The 13,859-nt window shown below is 40.8% G+C and overlaps 1 protein-coding gene across 1 annotated transcript; it reads right to left on the bottom strand.

Moving 5' to 3' along the window:
• Positions 1-7,591: 7,591 nt before the first annotated feature.
• Positions 7,592-11,149, bottom strand: LOC113653107. The gene is made up of 2 exons (XM_047814540.1): positions 11,044-11,149; positions 7,592-10,704 (listed from the first exon to the last, which is right to left on the bottom strand). The coding sequence occupies exon 2, from the start codon at positions 8,990-8,992 to the stop codon at positions 7,685-7,687; it is 1,308 nt and encodes a 435-aa protein (XP_047670496.1). The 5' UTR covers positions 8,993-10,704; positions 11,044-11,149; the 3' UTR covers positions 7,592-7,684.
• Positions 11,150-13,859: the final 2,710 nt, after the last annotated feature.

Here is a 13,859-nt window from a genome sequence, read left to right on the forward strand (position 1 = left end):
GCATTCATAACAATCCCCTGATTAATGTGACTAGAGACCCACATATTACTGTATCTTCTCTATTTTGAGACAACACTTCGTAGATGCAGTTTCTTCCACTACTCCTCAGAGAGATTTTTATGAGACCTTGCCCAGACGGTCAGAGAGTGGCTTAGATTACTGGATCAGACTTAATAAGGCTGTAGACCTGGCAAATGAGTGCCTAAAAAGACAAGGAAAAAGAGTTGAAGAACCTGGTCATGAGGTTACAATGATGTTTGTACGGCACTGTCCAGAACCGACCTTGTACTCAGCCCTTTGAAGTAAACCACTAGAGACCTGGACTGCTAATGAAGTGCAAGCACTGATAGATAGTCATCATATGGATAAGCAATCAGCCAATGTGGAGAGAGCACAAAGGGTTGAAGAGAAGCCTTCTGGCGCTTGGTGTATGACACAGCAGCAGGTTACCAACAGTAGTCAGTCCGGTGGGCTTGATTCAGCTCTCCTTGGTAGGGCAGTGTCTCTTCTAGAGCAGCTTATCATCTCACAGAAGGAAATCGTGTCTAAAGCAGAGCATGTAAAAAAAACATCTGGAGAGGCAAGTTTACATTCAGGCACCTGTAGAGTTTGTAAGGCTTCTGATCAAACAACAAAGACACACTGCTTTGAAGAGGGCCTGTGTTTCAAATGTTACAAGACTGGGCACAGAGAATTTGAATGTCCCAAATGAAAGCCAATGAAACCAGAAACAATCAGAGGTTCCTCTGATCCTGAGTGCCCTTTAAACTATTTCAAGTTCCAATACTAGTTGAGGGACAAGTAGAACTCAAAGCCCTTATAGACAGTGGATCTTTAACCTGTACATTGAGTGAAGCAGCTGAACGCAGGTGAGAAAACCCACAACACAAGTACTCACTGGATGCGGAGGCAGCAAGGCTAAGACAAAATGTACCTATGAACTAAATGTAGATCTGCTTGGATTAGTTGTCCCAGGCCAAGATGATGACATAATCGTAGGCTCAAATGTTTTAAGACATGTGATGCAAGAAGCAAAGAGAACAAATTGGTACTGGGAGAATATTTCTCAGCCTGTTAAGGAAAACAGTCATGATCCCCTTCTCAGTCTGTTTTCCAATGTGGACCGTTGGCATGGAGATAAGATCCCAAAAAGGGTTGGCATTGTGATGTTAAAACAATATGTGACACTGGAGCCACAGCATGAGCATCTGATATTGTGAAGGCTAAAAGAAGAGGTTCCTCTGTCTGTTGGGAGTACAATAATGGTAGAGTCCTCAGCTTCTCATTCTGAAGGTGATAAACATGCTGGACCACCATATCGTACTTAGTCGGAATGCGAAGATTGTTCAAGTGCATCCGTGTCTTGCCCTTGAAGAGTTACGGCTAACAGGGGACATAAAGCATGAATCAAGAGGGGTCCCTCAGAATGTCCATAAAGAAAGTGAGATATTGCAACAGACTTCAGAGTTAAGTTGAGAGAGTTGGGACTGAATGAAATCGATATTAACTCCTGTGAAGTTAATGATTTCTGGAAAAGACAATTGGTGGACCTCATTGTGGAGTATGAGAGCACTTTCTCCCGTGATAAACTGGACTGTGGTGAGGTCAAAAACACTATCCACAGGATACACCTAAAAGCCTTTCCGCCTTCCCTATAAGAGAGTCCCGCCAGCTCAATACCAGAAATTAAGACAGACACTAAATGAAATGGAGGAGTGCAGCATCATCCGGAAGTCCAACAGCAAATGGGCCTCACCTTTAGTTTTAATCTGGAAACCCTCTGGAGAATTACGAGTGTGTACAGACTTCAGGTGGCTCAACCAAAGAACCAAAAAAGATGCATACCCACTGCCCCACCAAGCTGATGCTCTTGCGTCCTTGGGGGGAAACTGTTATTTCAGTATCATGGATTTAACATCGGGTTATTATAATAACCCAATCCATGAAGAAGATTGTAAATACACAGCATGCACCACCCCGGTAGGGCTATATGAATACAACCGGATGGCTCAGGGCTTGTGCAACAGTCCAGCGATGTTCTCTCGCATGATTACTGCAATCTTCGGGGACCAGAACTTTCTATCCCTCCTTTGTTACTTAGATGACTTGCTGGTGTTTGGAAAAACTGAGAAGGAGGCACTCGACCGCCTTGAAATGGTGTTTTCTCGGCTCAAAGGCCACAACCTCAAATTGTCCCCAATGAAATGTTACTTTCTGAAGAAAACTGTCAAGTTCTTGGGACATATTGTATCGGAAAGTGGCATCACAACTGATCTGGCAAAAGTGTCTGCAATCAGTGAGCTCAGCGTGGTGGAGCTGATGGAAGAAGATGGTAAGATTCCATCACCCACAAAAATCAAATATTTTCTTGGGATGGCAAACTATTATTCACAAGTTTTTCATCATTAGCCAAACCTCTGTATAAACTGACGCTGGACAAAAGATCAAAGGTGGAAAAGTTGGCCCCAGAGCTGTCAAACCCAAGCATCTAAAACCTGAGGACTGGACTGCAGTGTGTGATTTAGCTGTGGAAAAAATTAAACATGCACTTGGTAACACAGTTACTTTGGCTCATCCAGACTTTCAGAGACCTTTCTTGTCCACTGATGCATCTACGGTTCTGAATCAAACACCAGAGGGAGAGAAAAAAACCAAGACCATCGGCCTTTGCGAGTAAATCCCTGTCAAGGGCTCAGTCCCGTACCCCGCCCATAGAGTGGAATTCTATGCTTTAAAATGGGCAGTTTGTGATAAATTTGCCCATTGGCTGAAGTTGACTAAGTTCACGGTATTAACAGACAACAATCCTCTGACATATATTATGTCAAAACCAAGGTTAAATGCCTGTGAACAAAAATGGGTGTCGAAGTTAGTGCCCTTCGATTTTGACCTGAGATACATACCTGGCACCCAGAATGTTCCCGCTGATCTGTTAAGTCGACGCCCTTTTGCAAAAACTCTAGAAGTTTGTGAAGCTCTTAACCTCTTACGGACCTCCGCCTATATCCATTGTCCATCAAAAAGTGGTACAGCTCCCACATACTTTGACACAGAGGGGTGAGCCTGATCTCATTTGAAAGAAGAGATTCTCTAGTTTCAGAAACTAGTTTCAGATTGATTCTCGGCCTTACTGGCACAAAGTTACAGGGGTTTGAATGCAGATTTTCCTGTCCGCCTGGGTTGTTTTTCTGATAAACTGATTAATCTTATTTTTCTGGAACATGTTAGGGACAAACCAACAACTGTCAGTCATAGCCACATGTCTTGGCTTTCACCAAAAAAAATTCAAGTCAAAAGACCCAAAAATGGATTTTATATGAATATTTTTCTACGGCCCTGGTCGTCGGGTGCAGCGTTTTTGTGTACTTGTTTACTATATAACTTTGAAATAAAAGGCTGCAGGCTCAGTCTGACAAGCCATAAATAAGCCTAGACTCTCTCTCTATCACTCTGGTGTGAAAACAGGCCTGTAACTTGACACCCTGAGCTGTGAGAGGGACAAAAGGTCAGGGATTACGCAAGAATTCTTCTGCGCATCCAGTTCACGCAGACACAGGCAAAGAATGTAAAGCATGTCGCATACCGTTGGAATCGTCTGCTTATTGGCTAAACGGCTGTATAGGTCCCGGCCCATTTCATTGCTATTGGAAGGAGTAATTGTCAGTCAAACGCGGGTTCCCAAAAAATGAGGTCATGCCACCATTGGCTTCCCAGCCGTCTATCTCTGTTATACAAGCACCGATTGGCTCAAATGAGGGCTTATTTGATTCGTTAGGACCTGGGCTATAAATATGACGTAGGCTTTGAATTTTTGAATATCCCAATTAGGAGTTAGAGCGGCAAAACTAGATGATAGCACACTTCTGTTTCCAGTTTTCAGAACACTAACGGAATATTTGCGGCGCGACCAGAGTGTTTTGGATTAAAAGGTTTACAGATTTCAATTCCTTGGACCTGTGTGGATTTTTGTGGATTATTTGTGTTGGAATATATTACCCCAGTGAAGAAAGAGATGCGTCTAAAGGTAAGGGAAAAACCGGTCTAGCACCACCTAGGTCAGTTTTGTCCGAAATTTTTTTCTAATTGTATGAAGGCTGTGAATCATATTGTGCTTTGTGTGTGGGCTTAAAAAATTAATGAGAGTATAAACTTTACTAGGTAAATAGGTTTTTTTTGTGTTTTTGGAGGATTTGATGCTTTAAAGTTGAATTGAAGCACAATATGATTCACAGCCTTCATCCCTGTGTGTCAAAGTATGTGGGAGCTGTACCACTTTTTGTTGGACAATGGATATAGGCGGAGGTCCGTAAGAGGTTAATGGTAAAGCTCAACTTGTAACATCTGAAGCAGTTCAAGAAGCTTTCCAGTTGTCAGTGAATGTACTCCATCAGACATGTGAGAATAGTGTTCAAAGTGTTGAAGCTGGGAGTTTGCACCATATTGAAAACGAGGGAGTGAAAGCTATTTTAGAGTCCTCCCTTGACTGGGAATTTACCAGACCGGTTTGTGGTGCTCAGCTTTCCCACTGCACTCACAGTTTAATTCAAGGATGTGTGGACGCACTCCCTGTCTTTTCACTGGAGGAAATACGGGTGAAACAGAGAACAGATTCCACTCTTGCACATTCATTCATTCATTCATTTTCTACCGCTTATCCAAACTTCTCGGGTCATGGGGAGCCTGTGCCTATCTCAGGCGTCATCGGGCATCGAGGCAGGATACACCCTGGATGGAGTGCCAACCCATCGCAGACTCTTGCACATGTTATATTCTTTATTGACAGGAAAAGGAGACCATCATGAAGAGAGAGACAAAGAGACCGCATCAGTACTGAGAATACTGAAACATTGGGAAAAACTAGTGATCAGAGATTGTGTTCTGTATCGCAGGTCCAAAGATAGGGTAGGAAAAGTCAGGTACCAGCTATTACTTCCTCCTTCACTTTGAATTGCTGCTCTGAAATTAACTCACGATGACGCCGGTCATCAAGGGCAAAGTAGGACTCTTCACTTAGTATGGCAGAGGTTTTTTTGGACTGGAATGGACACAGATGTCAAAAAGTATGTTTCACACTGTAAACGCTGTGTCGTGGGAAAGACTCTGAAGTCCATCAAGACGAGCGCACCATTAGAACTTGTGTGTATCAATTTCTGGTCTGCAAAAGAGAGACATGGAGAGAATGTTGATGTTCTCATAATAACGGACCATTTTATGAAATTGGCCCATGCGTTCCCCTGCCCGAATCAAACGGCAAAAGAGGTGGCTCAGAAGCTGTGGAATCAGTTTTTCTGTCTATATGGCTTTCCGCAAAGAATACATTTTGACAAAGGAGCCGATTTAGAAAGCAGACTGATTGCTGAGTTGCTACAGGGTTCTGGTGTCCGTAAGTCCCATACTACACCCTATCACCCAATGGGTAATGGGCAAACCGAAAGATTCAACCGTACTCTTGCGAACATGATACGTTCTTTGCCTCCACAATCAAAAGAGAGATGGCCCCAAGTGATACAGACAATCAAATTTTCATATTATTGCACCACTCCTGAAACTACAGGGTTTTGTACACTTCTACTTGATGTTTGGCAGGGTACCGAGGCTGCCTGTAGATATCATGTTTGGAAATGCCCTGAAAAATGATGAAATGCAGACTTACGATGAGTATGTGGACCGTCTTCAGAAAGATTTCAGAGAAGCTGTAAAAATTGCTCAGGAAAGTACAACTGAAGCCCAAAGGAAGTAGGCGAGAGAGTATAACAAGAGATCCAGAGGTGTGGCTTTAGAAATCGGAGACCGTGTGCTTCTGGTAAACAAAAAAGAGCGAGGAAAAGGAAAGTTAGCTGATATGTGGGACTCTGTGGTTCATGTGATGACTTGGAAAGACCCAACAGTGCACATCTATAGGGTAGAAGAAACAGCTACAAAGAAAAGTAGAGTTGTTCACCGAAACTTTCTCTTACCCGTCAACTTCCTTCCCTTGGAGAAACCGGAATCCAACACTACAGTGTTCTCCACAATCTCTGAGGAAGGAACACATGAGGTGAAAGACCAAAAGAGAGCACAAGTCTCTGTTCAGTTCTGAAAGAGGATCTAGGAGTGGCAGAATTGCCACTTGGATATTGGAGAGCCGAGGCCCAAAAGAATGTCATCCTTTAAAGACACATTCTGTTCAGGGACAAAGCACTAGACAAGCCACAGAGATTGACACATTGGCTTCAGCAGATCACACAAGAGATCATGACCTTTCAGTAGTAAATGGGGGAAGCAACCACAGTGAGTTTTCTTGTGGCAGTTGTGATATTGATGTGAGTCTAAATGGCCAGAATACAGATGGGAGCAGTGTGACTAATTCAGACTCACCTGGAATGAGTATTGATGAAGAAATGGTTGAAGAGTCTGTGACCAGTCAAAGTGTTCAAACAGAACTGAATACTGTCCAGAGTAGAGCCAGTTCTGAAAGCAGATCAGACAGTAGATGTACTGTTCTCCTTGCATCTACCAATGCAATTTAACAGCCAGCGAAACTCCATCCATAAAGTACAGACGAGTCAGAATTCATCTTAGTCTTTGCCTTTTAATAAGATGCCAGGTACATTATGAATTAAGAGTAAAACTGCAACAAACAACAAATAAACAACAATCAGAAAAATCAACTAATGACTAATTAGCATTCATGCAAATATATCTGAAAATATCAATCATTAAATCAATGTCATCAGTTTTCTTAAATGGGATTATCAAATAACCAAGAAATTAACAACAAATGCAAATACTGTCTCATACAGAAGTTATCTTATCAAAATAGATTAAGATTAGCACATTGAAAACCGTCAAACAAAGGCTAGGCTAATAGCTAAAGCCGTCATTACAAAATCAAAGCTCCGAATAAACTGATCACAAATATATGAAAATATGTATCATTAAGTATTATATAAAGAAGAATTAACTTACAGATGATACTTTTACAAACACAAAACAAAGGATGGCATCTGAAGATCAAGAATCTGACGGCACGGGAAATATGACTAGGGGGCACCAAAACTACATAACTACACATACAATATAAACGACAAGTAAACTTGGAGCAGGACACTCCCCGCCAGACATCCTAAGGATGTCTCATTTAAGTCTTAATTTTCGTTAGACAACAGAAGAATAACCTCTGTAATTGGTCTAAGATACTTTACATCCTTTTCAGATCCACTTTTGGTAAGTTTCAACTGAACTTTGCGTACTCTCCCATCAGTGCTTGGAAAAACTTTGGACACAAGAGCCATAGGCCACTCGTTTCGAGGGCTCAGATAGTCTTTAAGAAGTACGAGATCACCTTCTTTAATGTCAGGTTGAGTACTAATCCACTTGCGACGACTTTGTAGTGTTGGGAGATACTCGCGTTTCCAGCGATACCAAAAGTTGTCAGCGAGGCTCTGCACCTGCTTCCACTGTTGCCTGAACATGTCACTACCTGAGAAATTTCCAGGAGATGGAGGAACACCGACCTTCTGTGTCAGAAGCATTGCAGGAGTTAGAATGAGAGGTGAGTCAGGGTCTGAGGAAATTGGAAATAAGGGCCTTGCATTAATTTTTGCAGAAATTTCAGCCATGAAAGTGCATAAGACTTCATGTGAAAGGGGACGAGATCTGTACTGCAGCAACATTGAGTCCAGAATCCTCTTTACTACACCTATCAAACAGTGCTCACTTGGGGTGAAGGATGAACCTCTGAATCTGTCTCTGGATTCACCAGCTCAAAGGTCTCTTTCAAGATTAGCTCACTTTCCAAAAGTCTATAAAGAAAGTCTGGTCCTGTCAACCACATGGAATCTGTAAGAAGAGAAGCTAGAACAGACCTGGATGCACAGTCGGCTGAATTGTGCTCGGTAGGCACATAATGCCATTGCTCAGGATTTGATGATTGCCTGATTCTTTGAACGCGATTGTGCACATACACATAGAACCTCCTACTTTCATTGTGTATGTAACCCAATACAACTTTGCTGTCACAGAAAAACTTTACAGAGTCTGGTTCGAAATCAATCTCGTCCAAAATTAGATCTAATATCTCAACAGCTAATACAGCTGCACAAAGTTCCAATCTAGGAATTGTAGGTTCGTCTGGAGGTGTCAATTTAGCTTTACCCAAGACGAAACCAATGTTGATCTGTCCATCTTCATAGATTGTCTTAAGATATGCTACTGCTCCAATAGCCTTGAAGGGGGCATCTGAAAATATGCACAGCTCCGTACATTTTGCCTTGGAGAGTGACTTCAAGCTATATGTCCTTCGAACATGAATTCTTTCCAGATCTTGCAATGAATTTCTCCACATTTCCCACTCCCTGCATTTCTCTTCAGGGAGGGGCTCATCCCAGTTTTCTATTCCTTTTGATAGCTCTCTTAACAAGGATCGTCCTTGAATTGTGACAGGTGCTGCAAAGCCCAAAGGGTCATACAAGCTGTTAACAGTGGAGAGAATGCCACGACGAGTCAGAGGTTTGCTGTTGTCTGGTGAGTGAAATGTAAAGGTGTCCATTGATATTTCCCAGTTCAGGCCAAGACTATGTTGAGCTGGTACGGTTTCATCTCCAAAATCAAGATCTTTGACACCTTTAGCGCAGTCTTCGGGTGGAAAGGCTGACAAGACTAATGGGCTGTTTGACATTATCTTGTGGAGCCTTAAATTCGATTCTGCCAGGGATGCTTGTGTCCTGCGAAGTAAATCAACAGCTTCAGCAGCAGTTGGAAATGACCTCAGACCGTCATCCACATAAAAATCTCTCTTCACAAAGTTGTAGGTGTCGGTTCCATGCATAAGCTCTCCTTCTTTGGCAGCCCGATGAAGTCTGTAAATCTCCACTGCTGGGGAGGGGCTATTTCCGAACACATGGACTTTCATCCTACATTCAATCACATCCTTTTCGAGATCGTGGTCACGGAACCACAGGAACCTCAAATAGTCTCTGTGATCTTCTCTCACTGTGAAACAGTGGAACATTTGCTGTATATCGGCAGTCACGGCAACAGGCTCCTTTCAGAACCGGATCAGCACACCTAACAAACTGTTGTTCAAGTCTGGTCCTGTCAAAAGGACGCTATTCAGTGAGAGACCCTGATATTGAGCGCTGGAATCAAACACCACTCTAATTTGGTAAGGCTTTTTTGGGTGATAAACCCCAAAGTATGGTAAATACCAGCGTTCCTGGTCAATGCTTAGAGGAGCAGCATACTCTGCATGATCGTTTTCAAACAACCTTTGCATGAAGTCTGTGAACTGCTGATTCATCTCTGGTCTTTTCAGCAAAGTCCGACGAAGAGAGTAGAGACGAGTAAGAGCATGCTCTCTGTTATTGGGAAGAAGAGGTCTAGGGTGTCTGAAGGGGAGAGGACCCACCCAGCTATTGTCACTATCTCTAAAGAACTCGTTGTCCATAATGTCCAGGAAGATATCAACAGACAGAGCAGGCTTGTCATCATCCCTTGTGTGCTTGAACACCGAACAGCCAAGGAGATTTTCTTTGCTTGCACATGCACCCTTGTAGACATGAGGGATACCTTGTGCTTCAGCTGTGAGACATAAGCTATCTTTCAGATGATTCTTTGCCGAGCCATCTAATAAGCAGGTCCAGCTCTTCACCGGCTGTCAGTCCCAAACCCTCTGTGGCTCCAACAGTGGCTGATTTCCATGCTCTAAAACTCTCAGGTCTGTCATCAAACTTCACGAGACTTGTATTTACAAGCTCACGACATGCTAAATGTTTTGCTAAGTCTAACATACCTGAGGATTCTGGCTGGTGAAACGGAACTGAATGTGGCCATGCTGGGATAAGTGTCCTCGAAGAGAAACATGATGCATGAGGATTATATGTTTCTTGTTTAACTTCATCTCTAAATGACTGATCAAGTGGCTGAGATGGCAGTTCAGTGAAGGCATCCTGTTCACGATTCGTTTTATTGAGACTATGAGCAGAACAGTTGGGGTCTGAGGTCTCAGGGTATAGTTTGTTGCTGTAATTCGAATTCTGAATGTCTGTTTCTTTTGGCTTATTTAGTTCCACCCCACTTTTCATCTCAACTTAGTCTTTGGTGCGCTCCACTTTGCTATGTGAAGACACAGAGAAGCTAGCACTTGAAATATTGTCCTCAATTGATGCTACAGCTGCTTCTAACACTTCTGCCGGGCCAAAGCAGCAGATTGTTCTCTTTCATGTTGGAGTACCTCCAAATCTGCCTCCATTCTGGCTTTGTCCAGTTTGTGGGACATTTCTAATTTAATCTTGTCCAGTTTGATTGCATTTTCTTTCTTTACAAACAATACACAAGTTTGTGCCGCTTCTGCTTGAGCCCGTGCAGTGGCTGCTGCCATGCTGGCTGACATTCTTGATGACCGCGATGATCGTGATGAATGAGAGCGTTTTGAGCCTGCCTCAGAAGCCCGTCTACTGTGCTCATGGTTTCCTCTGCGTCTTCCTCTGCAGAGGCTGTAAGCTTCTTGTCGTGGTTCATGGTACAATTGTGACTACAATCTTCTGCCATGTAACTTGATTTGCTTGTAGGATTATCATCTTTTTACTGTACTGTTCTCCTTGCATCTACCAATGCAATTTAACAGCCAGCCAAACTCCATCCATAAAGTACAGACGAGTCAGGATTCATCTTAGTCTTTGCCTTTTAATAAGATGCCAGGTACATTATGAATTAAGAGTAAAACTGCAACAAACAACAAATAAACAACAATCAGAAAAATCAACTAATGACTAATTAGCATTCATGCAAATATATCTGAAAATATCAATCATTAAATCAATGTCATCAGTTTTCTTAAATGGGATTATCAAATAACCAAGAAATTAACAACAAATGCAAATACTGTCTCATACAGAAGTTATCTTATCAAAATAGATTAAGATTAGCACATTGAAAACCGTCAAACAAAGGCTAGGCTAATAGCTAAAGCCGTCATTACAAAAATCAAAGCTCCGAATAAACTGATCACAAATATATGAAAATATGTATCATTAAGTATTATACAAAGAAGAATTAACTTACAGATGATGCTTTTACAAACACAAAACAAAGGATGGCATCTGAAGATCAAGGATCTGACGGCACGGGAAATATGACCACTTATTTTTTCTGGAGAACTGCAACTAGGGGGCACCAAAACTACATAACTACACATACAATATAAACGACAAGTAAACTTGGAGCAGAACAGTAGACACAAGTTTAAAGTCCCAAGTAGTAAAACTTGAGCCACAAAGAAACTGTCCCCAAGAAAAGTAATTGTGTCAGACACGGTTTTGAAACCAAATGAAGGGATTGTGAAGACTAGATTTTGAGTGTATGAGCATGGTAATAAGTGAGCTACATCATACGGATCCATTAGCAGAATTGCTCAGAATCCTTTCCAGTCTTGTTGGATGTTAAATTTCGTTTTATAATGTTGAAAAGTGTTCTGAATAATGTCAAAGAGTAAGCATGTAAAACTTTAAGAGCATTTGAGAAGTTTATTGAGGGATGTATGGTTGTATGTATAAGGGCATATTTCTTCCAAGCAAGGTTTATTACTATTCATTTGAATGACTGAAGTCTGGATATCCCCTTTAAAATGAAATTATCTCACATACAGCCTTAAAGTTTGCTGAAATTTGGGAGGGGAGAGTGCAATGTTCTGGGTTTTGTGTTCCAGCAAACTTTAGTGTCTTTTATTTTGAAACAGATTTCATTTGAAGGTATTTAATTATTTTTGTAATTTCATATGTTTTTCTTATCAATCTCTCTCATCTCATTGTTATTCTTTTATATGGCACAAGAAAAATGTACTTTGTAAAAAATGAGTTTACGGGCGATTCTTCAACTAGGGGCACTTTTAGCCTTGTGAAGTTAGATTCTTAGATCATCTTTTCTCTTCTTATATACAATTCAATTCAATTCAAATTTATTTGTACAGCACTTTTAACAATGGACATTGTATCAAAGCAGCTTTACAGAACATAAGAAATATTGCAAAAAGTACAAAAACGTTTATACAAAGATTCAACATTAATATTATACTTATACTATATATAAATATTTAAATAAGTATGCAGGCAGTTCTTTTTCATTTGTTGTGATGTAGCTGAGTCAGTGCTTCACTGAAAGTGAATTTTGAAGGTGCTAAAACTTTCAGCTGCATACAGCAAAATTTTTAGCATGCGGCATGAGCTATGGTACCACACCCAAATGACAAGTAAATAAATGTTCTCATGTTTGTTCCTGTAATGGATAATTCACAGAGAATACACAAAGTCAAAAATAAATGGGTTTAAATAAATATTGTTATGTGACAAAAACAAAGCATAATAACTTACTAAAAATGTATAATTTATATAAAAATTTATAATTGTTGAAAATATCTCTCCTTGATCTTTCTTTTTTTTTTAACAGTATAACTCCACCCCTAAGTACTTAGGTTAAAAACGTCAGGGAGACAAAGGTCTTTTGATGTCTTTAAATGCTGTTTCAAATCTTATTTCAAATCTTATATCAAATTTTATTTATCACATACAAATACATACAGAGTACGACAAGCAGTGAAATGTCACTTTTTACATCTGTTCGGGATTTAAGCATAGAGAGATGGAATTAAGAATAAAAATATAACCAAAAGGTAGATAAATAAAAATTATAAACTATATAAAATACATGAAAATATATGTGAAAATATATGTATATACATAAATGAGTATGTTGGATATTGGCAGTACAAATTAAAATGATTTAGTGATTGTCCTTAAAGTGTAAATGGTTACCCCAAGGTTTGCGAGCTGTGGCTGAAGGGGCGATCAGATTGTTATGCAGGGATAGTGCAAGATCAAGATCTGGAGATGAATCACCTGGGATGAGGCATCCAGAAATTGTACCAGCTCCGATCATCTGAGTCTGGTTCCTCTCAAGGTTTCTTCCATTCAATGGAGTTTTTCCTTGCCACTGCTGCCTGAGTCAGACTTGCTCATTGGGTAAAAATACAAGCACATTTAAATATATCTAATATTGATCTTGAATTTTGTATTATATTATCTTTATATTATTCTTTATAAAAACCTTTTGTTCTATGTTTTTGTTCTGTAAATCTGGCTATACAAATAAAATTGAATTGAATTGAATTGAATGATCATCAGTTCAGTTATGTTAGGATTGAGCTTTAATTGATGAGCAGTCATCCATGACAATATTTCTGCCAGACATGCTGAGATCTGATCAGAAGCTGTGGTATCTATGGGTGGGAAAGAGAAGGTAATTTGTGCATCATCAGCATAGCAGTAGTAACAGAACCCATGTGAGGAAATAACTTATCCAAGGGAGTGAGTATATAACGTGAAAAGAAGAAGGCCAAGTACTGAACCCTGTGGGACACCAGTGGAGAGTCTGCGAGGTGAAATGTTGCTCCCCTCGATGTTACCAGATGTGACCGTCCTTCCAGGTAGGAAGCAAACCATTCCCAAGTTGATCCGCAAATCCAAAGACTCCTAAGGGTGGACAAGACAGCCTTGTGGTTGAAAATATCAAACGCTGCTGAAAGGTCTAGAGGTATAAGGACTACAGTTTGGCTGATCTAGCAATATGTAGATTCTCAGAGACATCCAAATTTGCTGTCTCTGTGGAATGAGCTTCTTTAAAGCCAACTGGTTGGGATCTTGGAGGTTGTTCTGTGAGAGATAGACAGACATTCATTCATTCATTTTCTACAGCTTATCCAAACTACCTCGGGTAATGGGGAGCCTGTGCATCATCGGGCATCAAGGCAGGGCACACACACACTCTCATTTACTCATGCAATCACACACTACAGACAATTTTCCAGAGATGCCAATCAACCTACC

The sequence above is a fragment of the Tachysurus fulvidraco genome, chromosome 6, assembly GCF_022655615.1.
Source record: "Tachysurus fulvidraco isolate hzauxx_2018 chromosome 6, HZAU_PFXX_2.0, whole genome shotgun sequence".
NCBI classification, from domain to species: Eukaryota; Metazoa; Chordata; class Actinopteri; order Siluriformes; family Bagridae; genus Tachysurus; species Tachysurus fulvidraco.

Excerpts from the sequence above, each read along its gene's own strand:
- LOC113653107 (XM_047814540.1), bottom strand. The coding sequence starts at position 8,992 with ATGTTCCACTGTTTCACAGTGAGAGAAGATCACAGAGACTATTTGAGG.